The sequence below is a fragment of the Panthera uncia genome (genome assembly GCF_023721935.1).
Source record: "Panthera uncia isolate 11264 chromosome A3 unlocalized genomic scaffold, Puncia_PCG_1.0 HiC_scaffold_11, whole genome shotgun sequence".
NCBI lineage: Eukaryota > Metazoa > Chordata > Mammalia > Carnivora > Felidae > Panthera > Panthera uncia.
The window spans coordinates 60,214,345-60,232,836 of record NW_026057578.1 but is presented as its reverse complement, the minus strand read 5'-3'; the positions used below and the strand labels follow the sequence as shown (position 1 = coordinate 60,232,836).

Here is an 18,492-nt window from a genome sequence, read left to right as displayed (position 1 = left end):
GTTGGATTTTTTTTTTAATTTTTTTTTTTTTTAATGTTTATTTATTTTTGAGACAGAGAGAGACAGAGCATGAACGGGGGAGGGGCAGAGAGTGAGGGAGACACAGAATTGGAAGCAGGCTCCAGGCTCCGAGCCATCAGCCCAGAGCCCGACGTGGGGCTTGAACTCACGGACCGCGAGATCGTGACCTGAGCTGAAGTCGGACGCTTAACCGCCTGAGCCACCCAGGCGCCCCTATTTGGTTGGATTTAAATCTAGATCTTGCTATTTGTTTTTTGTCTTACCTGTTCTTCGTTCTCTTTTTACTCTTTTTCTACCATCTTTTGTTGGAGAGTTTATGATCCCATTTTATTTCTACCTTTGGCTTATAAACTCTACCTCTTTATTTTGTTTTGTTGTATGTGTGACAGCATTAGCATTTACAGTATACATCTTTAAATTACCACAGTCTACCTTCAAATACTATTTCACTTCATCTATATCATAAAAATCTTATAACTTCAATTCCTCTCTTCTGTCTTTTCTATTGTTGTCCTATACTTTTTTTTTTTTTTTTTAAGTAGGTTTCATGCCTAGTGCAGAGCTCAGTGCAGGGCCTGAACTCAGAATCCAGAGATCAAGACCTGAGCTGAGATCAAGAGTTAGATGCTCAACTGACTGAACCACTCGGGCACCCCTATTATTGTCCTACACCATATTTCCACATATGCTATAAACCATAATGTATTGTAAATAATCAATTTTTGTATAAATAGATTTAAAATGATAATTAGTGTATTTTGTATTTATCCACATATTTGATATTTCCGTACCTCTTTATTCTTTATATTTATCCCAGTGCAGGTCTGTTGATAATGAATTATTTCAGCTGTTTTAGTCTGAAAAACTCTTTAATTTCCTTTTGTTTTTGGAATATTTTTTGTTTTGCTTTATATAGAATTGTAGGTTTACACTTTATATTTCAGTACTTTAAAAATATTTCTCCATTATCTTTTGGTGTGTTTGATTTATGGTGAAAAGTCTTCTGTTATTTTTATGTCACCTCTGGATGCTTTTAAGACTTTTTTCTTTATCATTGGATTTCAAATTATATTATGATGTGTATTGGTGGTTTTCTTTTTTTCCATTTTTCTTCTTTTTGGGTTCTTTGAGCTTCTTGTATATATTCATATATTGTTTTATCAAAATTGGAAACATTTGGCCGTATTTTTCCAAATATTTTTCCTGTTTCCCTCTTTCTCCTTTTTCTTAGTTTCTACATATATGTTAGACTCCTTGACATTGTTTCATGAGTTGTTTATTCTCTACTTTTTGTTTTTTCTCTGTTTTCATTTTATTATTTTTATTTATTTTTAAAAATGTTTTTATTTTTGAGAGAGAGAGAGAGAGAGAGAGACAGTTTGTGAGCTGGGGAGTGGCAGAGAGAGAGAGAGAGAGAGAGAGACATAGAATCCAAAGCAGGCTCCAGGCTCTGAGTTGTCAGCACCGAGCCTGATGCAGGGCTTGAAATCTGCAAGCCATGAGATCATGACCTGAGCCAAAGTTGGGTGCTTTATAGACTGAGCCACTCAGGCTCCCCAGTTGTTTTCATTTTAAATTGCAATGTCTTTCTTAATGTTCCCTGATCTTTTCTTCTGCTAGTGTCTGATGTCTATTAATACCATGTAGTATATTTTTCATTTTGGTTATTGTGCATCTCTATAAATTCCCTTTTATATTTTCTATTTCTGTCCTCATTTTGCTTATACTTTACCTTGTTGAAAATATGGATTGTGTTTATAATAGGCTATGTAACATCCTTTTCTGCTAATTCTATCATTTGTATTATTTTAGGGTCTGTTTCTGTTTATCTGTTTTTCTTCTGGTTGTAGATCATATTTTCCTGCTTCTTTGTATGCCTGATAATTTTTTACTGAAATGCAGACATTTTGAATTTTACATTGTTGGGTGCTGGATTTTGCTGTATTTTAAAATACATGTTCCATGATGCAGTTATGTTCCTTGAAATCACGTGGATCCCTCTGGGGCTTGCTTGTAAGTTATGTTAACATAGGTCCAGGGCAGCCTTTAGTCTGGGGCTAATTTGGTCCTACTACTAAGGCAATACCCTTATGAGGACTCTACTTGATGTCCCATGTATTATGGAGCCTTTCCCACTCAGGTTGTTTGGAAGATGAACTAGCCCTGGGTAAGCTCTGAGGTGCTGATCTAGTTACTCCTTTATGGTGATTTATTCCTTGGTTTTAGTAGTTTCTTCACATGCATGCCCTGATTATTACTTAGCCAAAATCTTTTTTTTAATATTTCTTTTATTGAGAGAGAGAAAGGGAAAGAGAGAGAGCAAGGGAGGGGCAGAGAGAGAGGGAGACCCAGAATCCAAAGCAGGCTCCAGGCTCCGAGCTGTCAGCACAGAGTCTGTGCTGATCTCACAAACCATGAGATCATGACCTGAGCCAAAGCTGGATGCTTAACTGACTGAGCCACCCAGGCGCCCCTACTTAGCCAAAATCTTTAGGGCACTCTCTGCAGATGGCCAGAATGCATTCTTTCTCCTGTTTTCTCTCTCTGTCCATCCCTCCCCACCCCCTCTGCTTCTATGCAGCAACCTCTTCATCAATATTTTGCCCTACAAATTGTAGTTACCTAGGCCTTGGTGAACTCTGAACTCAGTTTCAAGGATTTTTTCCCTCTGCCTTTCCCCTTACCCCAGGTCTCGCCTTGAACTTAATTTACATCCTGTTATGGGAGTCTGAGATCCCATCACAGAAGTAGTCCTTCTCCAACTGCCTGATGCTTAGTTATTATAGGGATCTGGGGTTGCTTGATATTGTCTATAAGCTTCACTGAAGCTTCAGGAATGTGCTGGCATTACTAGCTTGACTGCAGTCAGCAGGGTTAAAAGAACAAATGGTCTGAAGTCACTGAGGGATTGAAACTATCAGATGACAGGAAGTAATTTACTTCTGGCTTTGGGACCCAGTATTGGATTTATTTTTCTGTCCTATTGATTTTCCTAGTTCGGTTTTACATGGATTGATGATGGATAGTGGAGGTGGGGGTGAACAAGGGAGCCAGCTCAAATATAGGATTTTTCACAGGAAACCTTCCAAGTGAGTAATCCACTCACAGAAGATTGTGCATAAACAATATAGTACAGCTTGGCCTCTGTAGATGTATTATTAAGTTCTTAGGAAGACCTGTCATTGCCACAGGCTGTAAAAATTCACTTTCAACCAATTTCCTGCCTAGGATTAAGTGGCTGCAAGATGGAAGTCAAATCCTCTTTGGAAAAGTACGTAATGATTTTGTCTACGTCCTCATTGATACATCTCACTCAATGAAGAGCAAACTGGACTTGGTGAAGGACAAGATCATCCAGTTTATACAGGTTAGATGGAGCTGTCAGGTTCATGGATTTGGGGGGCCTTTGTGTCATGAATGCATCTTTAGCAGCCTTCATCTGCATTGGTTCTGCAAGGTGCACAGGTAAGGTCTGCACTCAGGCATCCACAGGGAAGCCACTTCAGATAAAAGCTCTCTTTTGCCAGTTAGAGATTCATCAGTTCTCCTTTGCAAGCAGACCCTTCCCGTGGCAGGGTCTTCTGTAACAGGTGGGATACTAAGGGAGTTTCAGTGTCTATCGCTCCAGGTTTTCTCTATCCTGAAATCTGTGGTGTGCCCACATCTCCATCGTTTTCCAGATGCTCTTCAGCTTGGCATTTTTATTTTAATTTCCAGTGTTTATTAGGGATGTTGCATGCATTGGCCCCAGAACTGATGTATGGGAGGAGTGTAGGCTGATGGTTAGGAGCTTCCAATTCTTATTCTACCTGTGCTGTGACCCAAGGCAGACTGCTCTGAGTTGTGTGACCCAAGGCAGACTGCTTCCACTTCCTAACTCCTAGAATGGATATAGCGGTACTGTCACAAATGAGTAGTATTGATGTATTACCACAGAAAATAATTGTGGGGAGTGTTCACAAATACAAAATACAGGTTTTATTTCAATAAACCTCTACTGGAGAAATGTGGGTTGGTGGAAGGCAAATAAAAAGGTATGCAACCAAATGCTAGCCTTAACAAAAAGATGATGGCCAAAATGATGATGGCACTTGGGATTTCTTTTCTTTAAGCAGATTGCATTTAGTTTGTGTATGCAGTATACCATTAATGTCAGTATTAAAGACAACATTTAAGGTCATATTATATATAAAAACACACACACATATATATGTGTATATATATATATGTGTGTATATATATATATATATATATATATACATATATATATATACACACACACATATATTCAGACATATATACATTTGTAAAAGCATAATATCCAAACTGTGTATAAATTTTGTTTAAATATTTTCTGAAAAGATTTTCTCTTTTGAATGTAATTTTTAGCTTCCAGATCTGAAAAGAGATTTCATAGTGATTAAAATGTATCAAACTGTGACCTAACCTAACCTTTTCTTACATCTGAGTGGTGTTTTGGTTAAATAATAATTTTCTCTTACAGGAACAGCTGAAATATAAAAGGAAATTCAATTTTGTACAGTTTGATGCTCAAGCAGTTGCTTGGCAGGAAAAACTTGTTGAAATCAATGAAGATAGTTTGAAAGGGGCTCAGTCCTGGATTAGAAACATCAAGGTAGGAAAGATGGAGACTGGGTCTGGGAGAAGAAGCCTGACTTGATCACCTGCTGAGTTAATTCGTGCCATGGAAATTCTTGAGAAAAGTGTTCTGAGCCCTGAGACAGCAGGGTTTTCACACAGACACTCATTTTGTGTACAATGGTCACATGAATCCAAGCTCATGAGTCACTGTCTTAACATTTAGATAAGCTTCTGTTCACAGCACACCATTTTCAGATATGCCCTTGGCTCTGATCTCACCCCTTTATGAAGACAAATGTCAAAATTTAATTTTTTTTGTACTCAAACATTCATATTTGATCCTCCTGAAACCTCATTATTGTTTCAAATGATATATTGTGGCTATTTTTAACAGTTGACTTCGTTCAAAAGTAATGAACTGGTGGGTGGAAGCACACAGTACAGTGTGACTGGTTAAGACTGAAAGCAAGGAGGGAGAGAGTGGCGGAGGATACAGTGAGAAAGGGAAATCATTTCTTCAGGACTGCCTTTCATTGAAGAACTGCTCTTGGCACTTAGACTACTGGGAAGGAATTGTCTTTCCTTGAATTTTCTCTTATCATGAACTTACCTTCCTTTTTTAAAAAGGTCTTTTTCCAGAACCACAAACATTCCAGATAGTTGAGATACACTAAAATTGAAACTAAGGGCTCTTCTCAAAAAGTCAAATGTAGATCATAAACATCTTTAAATAGTTCAGTGCCCGAGTGTCCCAGATTTGACAGGAAGCCACAAATGGACATTAGCAGAGCTCCTTGAATATCAGGACATACCAGATATGCTGTCATTGGGATATACCAGAGTTCCGTTAGGATTGATTCTTTAAAAATGGGAGAAGGAAGAAATATGTTCTGTAAGAAATTATGATGCCTTAAGATCTTGATCTAACTGGCTATCTTATGCTGGGAAAGAATATTCAATTCACACCCAACTTGATAAATTTCCAGGATTAGCCAGTGAAGTTACTTGGGATACATGTTCCTTCCTTTTATGGACTATAGGTGATTGTTAACTCAGAGCCCATTTATTTACAGTTGGTCATAACAGATATCATATATGCAGTCTCATTAGATTAAAACACTAACAGGTGCTGCTTTTTATAGAAATCACTAATGAATAGAACCAACTACCTGAATGGCTAAAAATATAAGTAAAATAATTATTTGTAAAGTATAATTCTGTTATCTTCAAAAATCTTCATTGAGGCTCCCTTGCTTGCTGAATGTGCAAAATTTATTTTCAGGAAAACCACATTTCTCTATATTCTTTTGACTGGTCGGCTCAGGAATCAACCCAATAAATTCAGGATACCACTAGAGCTTCTGAAACTGCCTTGTGCTGGTGTTGGAGCAGTAGTTCCCCAAACAGGCCTAACCAGTCCTGAGGTCAGAGGAGCATAAGCTGGGGCTGAGTCTGCCCAGTAGTTGGGGGTGGGGGTCTGGCCCAAGGCTGGGGGAAGCAAGGAGGGAGCAGGTGCAGAAGAGGCACCAACTTCTGACCATCTTTCCCATGATTCCCAGTCTGGCTTTCTCCTAGCTTTTCTACCATCTTTGCAACAATCCCTGAACAGTGGGATTGTCAACAAGACTATTGAGATAGGGCCTAGAGAGAAGAGTTGTACTGTTTACCATCTGAGCTATATTTCTGCTGCCCAAATGTTGAAGCAGTTTTTTGGTGTTTTTTTTTTAACTTTATAATTTGAAATCATTTTGGGCTTATGAAAGAGTTGCACAGATAGTACAGAGGGTGCCTGTAATACCCTTTAGTTAGTTTCCCCTAATGTTAACATCTGACGTAAACATAGTTTAATTGTCAAAACTAAGAAAATCACAGGGGTGCCTGGCTGGCTGAGTTGGTAGAGTATGTGACTCTTGACCTTGGGGTCCTGAGTTTGAGCCCCCGTTAGGCTTAGAGGCATTTTTTTTAATGTTTATTTATTTATTTTTGAGAGAGAGAGAGAGCACAAGCAAGGGAGGGGCAGAGAAACAGGTAGACACGGAATCCAAAGCAGGCTGCAGGCTCTAAGTTGTGAACTATGCTGACAACTTAGAGCCTGACACAGGGCTCAAACCCATGAACCACGAGATCATGACCTGAGCCAAAGTCAGACCCTCAACCAACTGAGCCACCCAGGTGTCCTGACTTAGAGCCTACTTAGAGTAAATAAATAAATAAATAAATAAATAAAATCTATTTAAAGCAAAACAAAACCAAAAACTGAGAAAATGACAATGCCATTATTAACTATATTACAGACTTCATTCAGGGTTCATTAGTCTTTCTACTAGTATTCCTGTTCTGTTCCAAGATCCAATCCAGGGTCCCATATTGCATTTATTTCTTAAAAGTTTTATTTATTTATTTATTTATTTATTTATTATTGAAATATAGTTGACATACAGTTTTATATTAGTTTCAGGTGTAAAATATAGTGATTTGACAATTCTCTACATTACTCAGTGCTCCACACAGTAAGAATAGTCACCATCTGTCACCATACAATACCATTACAGTATTATTGACTATATTCCCTCTGCTGTGTTTTTCATCCCCATGACTTAATTATTTGATACCTGGTAGTTTGTACTTCTTAATCCTGTTCACCTGTTTCACCTGTGCCCCCACATTACGGTTATAGTTGCAGTGTCTTCTCAGTCTCTTCCAGTCTGTAACACATCCTCAGTGATGCCTTGTCTTTCATGACCTTTTGATCATGTGTTTTGCAGAATGTCCTTCAATCTGGTTTCATTTGATGTTTTCTGATGGTTAGATTGGGGTTAGAATACTGCAGAGGTGATGTGTCCTTCTCAGTGCATCATGCTGAGCAGTACATTGTGGTGATACACCTTACTACTAGTGGTGTTAACTTTGATCTCTTGGGTAAGGTGGCATCTGATAGGTTTCTCCCCTATAAAACTACTTTTTTTTTCTTTTTATAGATAATACATGTTTTGGAGGAGATAACTTTGAGGCTATGCACATATCCTTTGTGTCTTGAACTTTTACCCACTAATTTTAGCACTCAGTGATGGATCTTCTCTGTAGCACTTATTAATGTGCTGTTCTAATGGTGACTTTCTATTCCCTCTATTCCTTTTACATTTATGTGTTGGAATTCTGTAATGAAGAACTTCCCCTTTCCCCCTCTTATTTATTCATTCAATCATATATTTATTTCATTATGGACTCATGGATATTTATTTACTGTTTCAGTAATAATTCAATACTATTGTTATTTATTTTGTTACCAAGCTTGTTCCCACTCTGGCCATTGGGAACTCTTTCAGGTTGCCCCCTGTGTTCTTCACATATGCATCTATCTTTTTTTTTTCCTTGAATACTTGTTTATTTTCTGGCACTATAGATATTTCATGATCATCTTATATTTTCCCACCTCAGTCCTGGAGTTTACCACTTCTCCAAGGAACCCTTGTTTCTTTTATTAGAAAGTGGTATTTGAAAACCAAAATCTGGGCACTTAGGTATGCTTATTGCTGCTACTGGACTCACTGCTTCTAGGCTCTCTCAGTGGACAGAGATGGGAAATATATGTATAATAGCCCATCAATCCATAAACATCTATATTCCTGTATCTATTTATCTATATTTTCATTAAAAAAGGAAAATAAGGGACGCCTGTGTGGCTTAGTTGGTTAAGCACCTGACTCTTGATATCGGCCAAGGTCATGATCTAATGGTCATGGGATTGAGCCCTGTGTTGGGCTCCGTGCTGAGTGTGGAGCCTACTTGGAATTCTCTCTCTCCCTTTTTCTCTGTCCTTCCCCCGCTCACACACATTCTTGTGCACGTACTCTTTCTCTCAAAAGTAAATAAATAAATGTAAAAAGATAAATAAAACCATGAGTTCATATTAATAACTCTTTACTCCAATCCAGAGCCACAGAAATTATTTGTAAAGAACGTATTTGCTTATTTTTAACTTCTTTGACCATGAAAAACCTGGTTTTCATTATCTGTAATGTATTTAGTTATTTGTTCAACCCTGGTATACATATAGTTTCAGAATTTCTAACCCATACTCTGAGAAAAACACTTATCAGCTGGGGTACAGTGTTTACACATAGTTCTTTCTCTCTTTAGCCTTACACTATCCAGTCAAAAAACTGTTTCCTAAAGTTCTTAAAGTCAGGTACTTTTTTACTCAACTACCTCAGTGTGATTATATCATTCATTATTAATATGTTGACTTCCTCCCTCATCCTAATTGAATTATATTTTAATTTGCACACAGCAAAAGCACTCTTTTTGGTGTATCGATCTATGGATTTTGACAAATGTAGAGAGTCATGTATTTACACCTCTCTGACTGAAGGACTGGTGAAAGGTAGGCCCACCAAAGATCTAGTGGGACTCCCCAAACTCCACAACCCAGACCCTGACACGTAGTCTAGTTCATTGGAAGCAGTGGCAAGAGTAAAGCCATGACTGTCTCAGTCCCTGCCTTACAACTCAGATCCTGTCAAGTGGTCCGGTCTTCCAGCAGCAGCAAGAGCAGCAAAACTCCAGCTGCCCAGTTGCACAACCCAAGTCTGGCAGGCAGTCTGATCCACCAGAAACAATGGCAGCAGTAAAATCCTCAGCCACCCCAGCTTCTATGTCACAACATTGTGGCATGTATGAGCAGTCTGATCTTTGGCAGCAGTGACAGCGGCAATATCCAGACTCTCTTAGACTGCACTCCACACATGGGGTACTGGCAGGGGGTCCCATACAACTGCTGCGGTGGCAGCAGCAAAGTCATGGGCATTTCTAAAACCAGGTCACCTGTAGATGGTGTGACCAGCCAGCAACAGCAGAGTCCCTGACTGTCCCAGCTTCACAACTGGGGCATCAATGAGAAGTCTAATCTTCCAACAACAGCAAAGGTGAATAAAGCCTTGTGTCTTCCTGCTCTCAACTCAGTGGCATAAGTAGAGCCAGGTTCAGCAGTTTCTGCTCTTATACCCCAGAAGGTCACCTAGCACCAATAGGCAACCCCAAAACATGGCTTTTCTGGGCTTCCCACAGACAACACCAAATAGGAACTGAGTGGGAGACCCAGCAGCGCAAGAGGAACAAAGCAGACCAGAGTAGGACTGCATAGAGTAGAAAATTAAATTGTCATTTGAACTAAACCCCAAAAAGGTAGGCTAAAATAAATATACTAAACCTGAACAGGGTGACTGCCTGCTAAATAACATTTAAATGGGAATAGCCTCCTAACATAGTGACCAAATTGTCCAGGACATAAAAACCACTCATCATACCATGATCCAAGAAATCCACATTTCAATGAGAAGAGCAAATCACTGATGCCAGTACCAACAGAGCCTCGGAGATCTCTGGGACAGTAAAAAAGATGTAATATTCATGCCATCATAATTCTAGAAAGGGTAGGTGAGTGTGGGACTGAAAATGTATTTAAAAAAAGCAATAGCTAGAAACTCCCCAAATTTGGTGAAAAACATAAAAACTACAATTCAAGAACCTAAGCAAACCCCAGACAGGGTAAAACCAAAGAAATCCATACCACAATACATTATATTTAATCTTCTGAAAAGTAAAGACAAAGAAAAATCCTAAAAACAGCCTAAGAGAAATAATGCATAAGCTATAAAGGAATACAAACTCAAACGGCAGCAGTTTCTCATCTGAAAGTATGAGACCAGAGGGAGGTGGCACAACATTTTTCAAGTGCTGAAAGAAAAGTACTGTAAGCCATGAATCGTCTATCTGGTGAAAATATCCTCCAGGGTTGAAGGAGAAGGAAAATGAAGAGAATTTATTGCTGGGAGACCTACCTTTAAAGAATGGCTACTGGAAACTCTCCAAATAGGAAGAAAGCTTGGACCTTCAGAAATGAAGGAAGAACAGTGGAATGGGTGAATGTAGAAGTAAACATAGGAGAGAATCTGTAACCTCATGAGTTGCTTTAATCATGTTTTATGGTGCAAGCAAAAGTTTAACACCATCTATATATATAATGAATATAGAGGAAATACTTCAGACAATTATATTTTTTAAATGGCTACAGTAAAAGGACCTAAATGGAAGAATAATTTTTACACTTAATTTGAAGTGGTAAATTATCAGTATCATTGGACTGTGATTAGTTACACATATGCTTAAGAAAATACCTAGAGCAACCATGAAGAAAACTACATAAGACAATACACTCAAAAATATTACAAATAATCAGAATAGAACATTAAAAAATGTTCAAATAATCCACAGCAAGGCAAGGAAAAATAAGATAAATGAGAAACAGGAAATACACATAAAAACAAAAATGGGAAGCTTAATTAAATATCAGCAATTACATGTAAATGGTCTAAATATACCAATTACATGACAGAGATTGGAGAGTAGACAAAAACATGATCCAACTCTATGTGGTCTGTAAGAAACTCACTTCAAAAATAACAACATAGGTTGAAAGTAAAAGGATGGAAAAGATATATAAACACTAATTTTTTTAAATCTGGAGTAACTATGTTAATATCACATAAAGTAGACTTTAAAGCAAAGAGAATTGCAAGAGGCTTAACATGATAATAAAAAGATCAATCCAATGAGAAAATAACAATTCTGCCTACACTTGTGGTGAGCATAACATATAAACTTGTCCAATCATTATGTTGTACACCTGAATCTAATGTAACAGTGTGCGTCACCTATAATTTACAAAAAAGAAGACAAGAATCCTAAATATGTATGCACCAAACAACAAAGCTTCAAAATACATGGAACAAAATCTGATGGAGTCAAAAGGAATAATGGACAAATCAGCAATTATAGTTGGGGCCTTCAGTACCCCAGTCTTAGCAGTTGATAGCACTACTGAACAGTCAGCAAGGATTTGGAAGAACTGAACAATACCTTCAACTAGCCATATCTAATTAACATTTATAGAATGCTCCACCCAACAACAGAATACATATTCTTTTCAAACAAACATTGGACATTCACGTAAAGAGACATATCTTGAGTCATAAAACAACCCTTAGCAAATTTAAAAGAATTGATATCACAGAGTATGAAGTCACACAGATGTCTCCTGACCATAGTGGTATCAAACTAGAAATCAATAACAGAAAGACAATATGAAAATCTCAGGACACTTGGGAATTAAAGAACAGGCTTTAAATAATTCACAGATCAGAAAGAATGCCCCAAAGAAAATTTAAAATCTCATAGAACTTAATGAAAATTAAGCAAAATGTGAAAATTTGGGGGGATGAAGCTAACACAGTGCTGGGAAGGAAGTTAATGCACTAAAAGCCTACATTACAAAAGAGGAAATGATTTCAAATCACTGATCTTCATATATCAAGAACCTCTGGTCAGTCTTTTCAAAGATGTTTATATAGCAAACTGCCTGAGAAATTAGAGATAGTGTCTCCTTTCAGGGCAGAAGGTGATGTGTTGATTATCCAGTATAAAGATAATATCTAACTCCAGAGCAAAGGACAAGCATGCTTACAGTCCATTATAGAATATACAGTTTCCTAAGTTCAGGGTCCCTCTCCTTTAACGCAATCTACTGTGTGTGCAAGTGTCACTTAGCCTTCTTCACATCACTCTATGGGAATTGGAACTCAGGAAACTGGTGCCAAAAACTGACATTCTGGCTACTGCTATTGCTGTGAGTAGTAAAGTCCTTCGTCAGTGACCCAAGAGTCTTGAATCTTCTGCCAGCATCCATGTTAGTCTACAAGTAAGGGAAAATAGCAGACGTTTCACAGTTCTTGATGTATATTCACTCAAAAAACCTATAAGCAAACATTTGTAACAGCTTTATTTATAAACACCCAAAATGGGAAATGACGCAGATATCCTTCAATAGGAAAACAATGGATAAACAATTTTACATCCATACATTGATATACTAGTCATCAGTAAAAAGGAACAAACTCTTGATTCATGAAATAACTTGGGTAAATCTTAAATACATTTTGGGAAGTGAAAGAGGCTCGACCCAGGAGGTTACATACTATGGGGAGGATGTAGAGGTTGGAATCTAGCTTCCCCACTTGAACTCGGAGGGGTGCAGCATCTCATTACTGCTGGGTGGGTGTGAGCGCTGTTGGGCAGGGAGGGCTTGTTACACTTGGTAAGGATGAGAGTCTTGGCTCACTACTTGGCTTTCTCTGCCACAACCCTGGTAGAAGTATCGGGGCACTTTATTCATTTATCTGACTTGACCTTCTTGGGTCCATGGGTTCATGTCTGTCATTGTTTTAGGGAAACTCTCAGCCATTCCTTTTTTCAAATATTTCTCCTATCCTGTTTCCTTTCTTGTGTTTCCAATTATGCACATGTCAGAATGTTTGATACCATCCCACAGCCCTTTGATGCTCATTTCTGTTTTGATTTTACTCTTTGTATTCATCTGCATTACTGTGTTTTTGATTTTTAGTGTGTCCATTCAACTGTTTCTTAAGGTTTCCATCCCTCTGCTGAAATTACCCATCTGGTCTTTAGTGTTGTTCACCTTTGCCATTAGAAGTTTTAGTGTATTAATCACAGTTATTTTAAATTTTCTTTCAAATCGTTTCAACATCTGTGTCATATCTGAGTTTGTTTCTGGGGAGTGTTTTTGTCTCTTGGTAATATGTTGTTTATTTCTTTTTAGTATGCTTTTTTTGTTTTGTTAAAAGCTGGACTTCACATGTGGTATATAGAGACTGAGATAAATATTATTTATGTCTGGAAATGAGCATACCTTTCTTGTTGAGGGCAGAGGGGTAAAATTAATCCGGAGTTGGGCTACGTTTGAGGTTTGTTACCGTTACCATGTGCACCAGGCCCCTCACATTTTTGTAGTACTTGGGATTAGGGTGGGGGATGATATGCTAGAGACTTGTTTGTCAGTGTCTGCTCCACCCTGTGATTTTGATTTTCCCTTCATACTGGGCCTCACACTGTAACTCTCTTACCAGTTCCTTGCCAGTCAGTGTTGGTAGGGGAACGGAGGGTGGGTGTTCTCTGAATGAGCCTTACTCTTAGGCAGGCTGGTGTCCCAGAGTCTAGGGAGTGTGTTTTTCTCAGTAGTTCTGAGCCCAGAACCTAGCCCTGTTCCTTTTCCAGGAGTGGAGGGTTTGGAGAACTTCCCCCAGCTCTCCTGGATTTTTACCAGTACCCTAAGGGTAACTCTGTTTGTTGCCCTTCCTCCCCACCCCCCACCACACACACAGATACATACACACACACATTAGGGCTTTTGTCCCGAGGGTGGGGTGAGATGGAGGAGAAGGGTCCCTGTGTCACTGTTCTCCCCCAGTTCTGCACCATGTGGGAGACATTCTTGAGCACCCTGTGGGCTTTGTGGTGAAAAAGCCTCCAAGAGAGTGCAGATTCCCCTATATTTGTGACCTGTGGACCTTTACCTTCTCACCAGTATATACCTGGCTAACCTCTACCAGTTCACCAGTCACCCCAGCCAACCTCTTCTTACTAGTGTCTGCCGCATCTCACCCCAGAAGCCAGTGCTTGCATCTCGCCAGTCTCTGCACATGCCTGTCTGTCCTCACATTTAGGGCAAGTTGATTGCCCTGTGACCTAAGCACTCTAATGAGCCTAACAAAAGGCATTTACTTGCTGTTTGTCTGGGTCCTTTTTGTTACAAGGCTGGCAGTGGCATTCTTTCCAATGCTCTACATCCTTGAGCAGAAACTGCAGGGGTTTTAAAAACTTAACAGTTTCTTTGCTGTACCCCAGATTGCTGATGTTAACACACTCATGTTTGAATAAATCCTGGTTTGCCCTGCCAGGCTTATATTCAGACTGTATGTTTAAGCTGTGTTGACAGCCGAATGAACAGTAACTGAGTTAGTTACACAAAGATAAAGTTGCATTAAGAACTCTGTCGTCAGGACAGGAAATCCATAGTCCTGGCTTCTAGCTGTCCTGGAATTGTCTGGATAGAGGCTTTTATAGAACACCCAGGGATTTGGCTCCTTGGAATTCCTGGGCTTAAATTATTATCTCGATATAATTTTATCTTTTATTTTGCAAGTACTTTTCTATCTTTTTTTGGAAGCAGAAAATAACTTGTTTGTGAGATCTGTTTTGAGACTCAAGTATGTGCTTGGTATCTTTCTCTCTCTCTCTCTCTCTCTCTCTCTCTCTCTCTCTCTCTCTCTCTCTGTTATAGATTGGAAGTTCCACAAACACCCTAAATGCTCTGCAAATTGCTTTCGCTGATGAAGAAACACAAGTAATCTACCTTTTGACAGATGGGAGACCTGATCAGGTACTTACCAAAGTTGGGGACACAGACAGATTCACCGGTACCCTTTGAATGCTGAGAATGAGTTTGAGGGACTTTTATAACTGCCATTGAAAAGCTGTTGAGAGATGGTTCCTTGGCTTAGGGACCCAGAACTGAGGTGAGAAAATACACTGAGGAATTCTTTTGTCTGCTGAAATGCAGAGGAGAATTTATGTGACAGCAAATGTTGTCTGGTTAATGCACCACACACCCACAGGCCTGGAGACCAAACCCATGAAAGGAGATATCCACCTTCCACTGAGGACTGGTTTATGTTTTATTACAAACTAAGAGTAAGGAGATTCTTTTTTATTTATTTTTTCCTTCGGGGACTCCAAATCTAAACATGTCACTGCACAATGTCCTTGGTTTTACCCCTAATTTTAACTTAGTAATCACTTAAACAAAAGCATGCCTTTCTAGTGAAATGTTCTTTGTTTTGCTTAGCCTGACTGGAAAATATTTGAAAAGTTTTAGTGGAGTCTGTTCATCTTCTTTTGAGCTTTGTGAATGAAAGACTAATGCTCTGGGCATTAAATAAACATACGGATTTGCAGGCCAGTACAATGTAAATTAACCGCTGAAGTGAATTAGTATCAACTTGCATCCTTCATTGTGAGGTGTTTGCATGTGAAGAGTGCTAGGCAAATACTGTAAAATATCCTACGTCAAATGGTCCAGGGCTTAAATAGTAAAGCAACTGGATTTTATCACAGCATTAGATTTATGGCAGAGAAGTTATATGTAAAGTGAAATTTTATTTTGAATGATTTTCCAATCAACTTCACTATGCTTTCTGTTTAAAAGCAATTTATTGTGCTTTGCTTATGCTCCATGTGTGGTGCCAAGGTTTGAGGCTACAATGATGAATAACATCTTACCCCTGCCTTAGGGGCACTTACACTTTGGAGGATGTGCTGGACATGTATGGTTAACTGTGATATGACACAGGGTGTGGGGTTGTTTGTGCTGTGAGATGTCTGGGAGCTGAGTGATGAATTCTGCTGTACAAGATGGAGAGAAGGCTGGGAAAGAGTCCACTGAGGAGGGGGCATTTGAGCTCTGTCTGGAAAGAGGAGAAGTAATTTCCTTTTAAATTATTTTTTTATGTTTATTGACTTTTGAGAGAGGGAGAAAGAGAGAGAGAGAGAGAGAGAGAGAGAGCTGGGTAGGGACAGGGAGAGAGGGAGACACAGAATCTGAAGCAGGCTCCAGGCTCTGAGCCGTCAGCACAGAGCCTGATGTGGGACTTAAACTCACAAACTGCGAGATCATGACCTGAGCAGAAGTCAGATGCTTAACCAACTGAGCCACCCAGACACCCCAGGAGAAGGAATTTTCTAAATAGAGATTATTGGTGTCTTGGGCAGAAGGAACAGAAGTGTGGAAGTATGTGGGCTACCCAGAGAAACAATCTGAGAGCAAGGGCAATGACAGAAGAGTGTCAGGGCTGAGGCTGGAAAGTTTGGTTGAGGAAGATTATGAAGGTCCTTGATGGCCACCTGGAAAGAGTGAGTGGGTTTTACCACAGTAGGGGCTGTAGTGGGGCAGGTGGTCCCATTCACCTGTACTTCAGAAATGTGCCTCAACAGTGCGAGGGAAAGACTAAATCTAGATGGGAGCTGGTGAGGGCCCATCTCAGGTAGGAAACAGAAGTGGGGAGGAGAGGACTCTCCTCAGAGATGAGATAATAGAAGTAGCATCAAATGATGTGGGGACCAGTTTGGGAGCAGAGGAGGATGGAGTGAGGAGAAGATAGGACCAAGAGAGAAAGGCATCATGATTACTGATATCTGGTTTATAATGATTATGTTAGTAACTGATTTAAATTTAAATTTAAAGAAGAAGCAAGCTTGGGAGTTGCTGATGGAAAAAGCTGAGTTTGAGCACCTGTAGTCCATGGATGTCCAGAAGCCTCTAAAAATATGGGGCTGGTGTTTGAGGAATATGGGGGCTAGAGATTATGATTTGAAGGTTATCTGGACAAGGGGTCTTTTCTTTTTTAATAAACTCTTGCTGATTTTACTCTTTGCACTATAGGCAATTTAGAAAATATAGATAAGCATATAAGCATAAAAAAGAAAATTTAACTCAGTCATAATTCAATTTTGTTTTGCTTTGTTTCATCTAATATATGCATTTTTTGGCAAGTCATGAGAAATTCTTCCAAAACATCATTCACAATGACTCCATCATATTCCATTATATAAATAAATTTAATATAACTTCTACCTTGGAAATTAATTTTGTTTATTTCATTTTGAATAGTAATGAGTGTAGTGTAATAGTATACCATTCACATGGTATTACAAAGGTATACAAAGATATACCTAGTTACAAAGGTATAAAGGGCATGCAGAGAAAATTCTCCTTCCTACCTCCTGTTCACTAGCTAAGAGGCAATGTATGTTACCAATTTCTTGTATCTTCTTTCAGGGATTGTTATGCAAGCAGAAGTGTATTTATATATACTCCCTTTCATAAATATATAAATGATAGTGTATTCTGCACCTTCATATAAAACAATATACCTTGGAAATTGCTTACTATCATTTCATAAAGAGCTTCCTCATTTTTTTATAGGTGCCTAGTATTCCATCACATGGCTAAGTTATTTAGCCATGTGTCCTGGAGATGGACATTGAAGTTGTTTTCAGTCTATTTTATTATTATATTATTCAGTGCTTCTGTTATACACGATGCTGCAAAAGTAACTATTCACATGTGTTTTGCAGATGTATAGCTATAGCATAAATTCTGAACAGTAGACTCAGTACAAAGGTGTATGTTTTGATAGATACTTCCAAATATCCCCCAGAGAGGATGGACCAAGTAACACTCCTGCTAGCAGCATATTGGGAAGGATTCTTGTCCTATGGTCCACCATCTTGGGAAGGAATCTTGACCTACAGTCTATCATTACTTCTGAGAGTCTGGAATCTTCCGAGAGTATATGCAGAATGTCCTTGTACATTTCTCTGGGGAGAAGATCTCTCGGTTTCATCAGAGGGTCTGTGGACCACTTAAAGATGAAGGACTAAGGATATGGATGATAATTGGAATTAGAAATATACCGGCGACCCAAATAGTAATTTATAAACTCCTAGTTAGGCATTTTATGTTCATATCTGCCTTTTCCTCACATGCAGTCTATTTCTCTTGCATTATCCCTCAGATTCTCTCAAAAAAGCAAACGAATATTTGATATTCATGTTCTGTGTAGAGGACATTAAGATGTATCACACAATCTCAATTTCTTTCTGAATTTTCACTGACTTTGTAGGACCTGAATATGTAAGGCCAATGCTATTATTCCCGATACTCAGCAGAATTTTCTGCTTGAAAGCATACACAGAGATGCTATTCAGGATTTAATTCCATAGATACCAACTTACTGCTTGTTTGTTAAATGTCTGGGGAAGAATTAAACAGCAAGACAAGTCTTAAATTAACCAAGTGAAAAGAATTCTAGTAATATTCATCTTCATTAAAATGGAATTTATAGGTGTCCTTTGATGGGCATCTCTAGGTGCAAATGGACACCGCAGGGCCTCTGC

At 38.8% G+C, this 18,492-nt stretch overlaps 1 protein-coding gene across 1 annotated transcript in view; it reads left to right on the top strand.

Moving 5' to 3' along the window:
• The window catches only part of VWA3B (von Willebrand factor A domain containing 3B), a 153,273-nt gene that overhangs the window by 97,152 nt on the left and 37,629 nt on the right, over positions 1-18,492 (top strand). Inside the window, exons 10-12 of the mRNA XM_049649831.1 lie at positions 3,250-3,388; positions 4,526-4,657; positions 14,819-14,917. Of these exons, the coding sequence (XP_049505788.1) occupies positions 3,250-3,388; positions 4,526-4,657; positions 14,819-14,917 (370 nt within the window). The remainder of the gene's footprint in view (positions 1-3,249; positions 3,389-4,525; positions 4,658-14,818; positions 14,918-18,492) is intronic.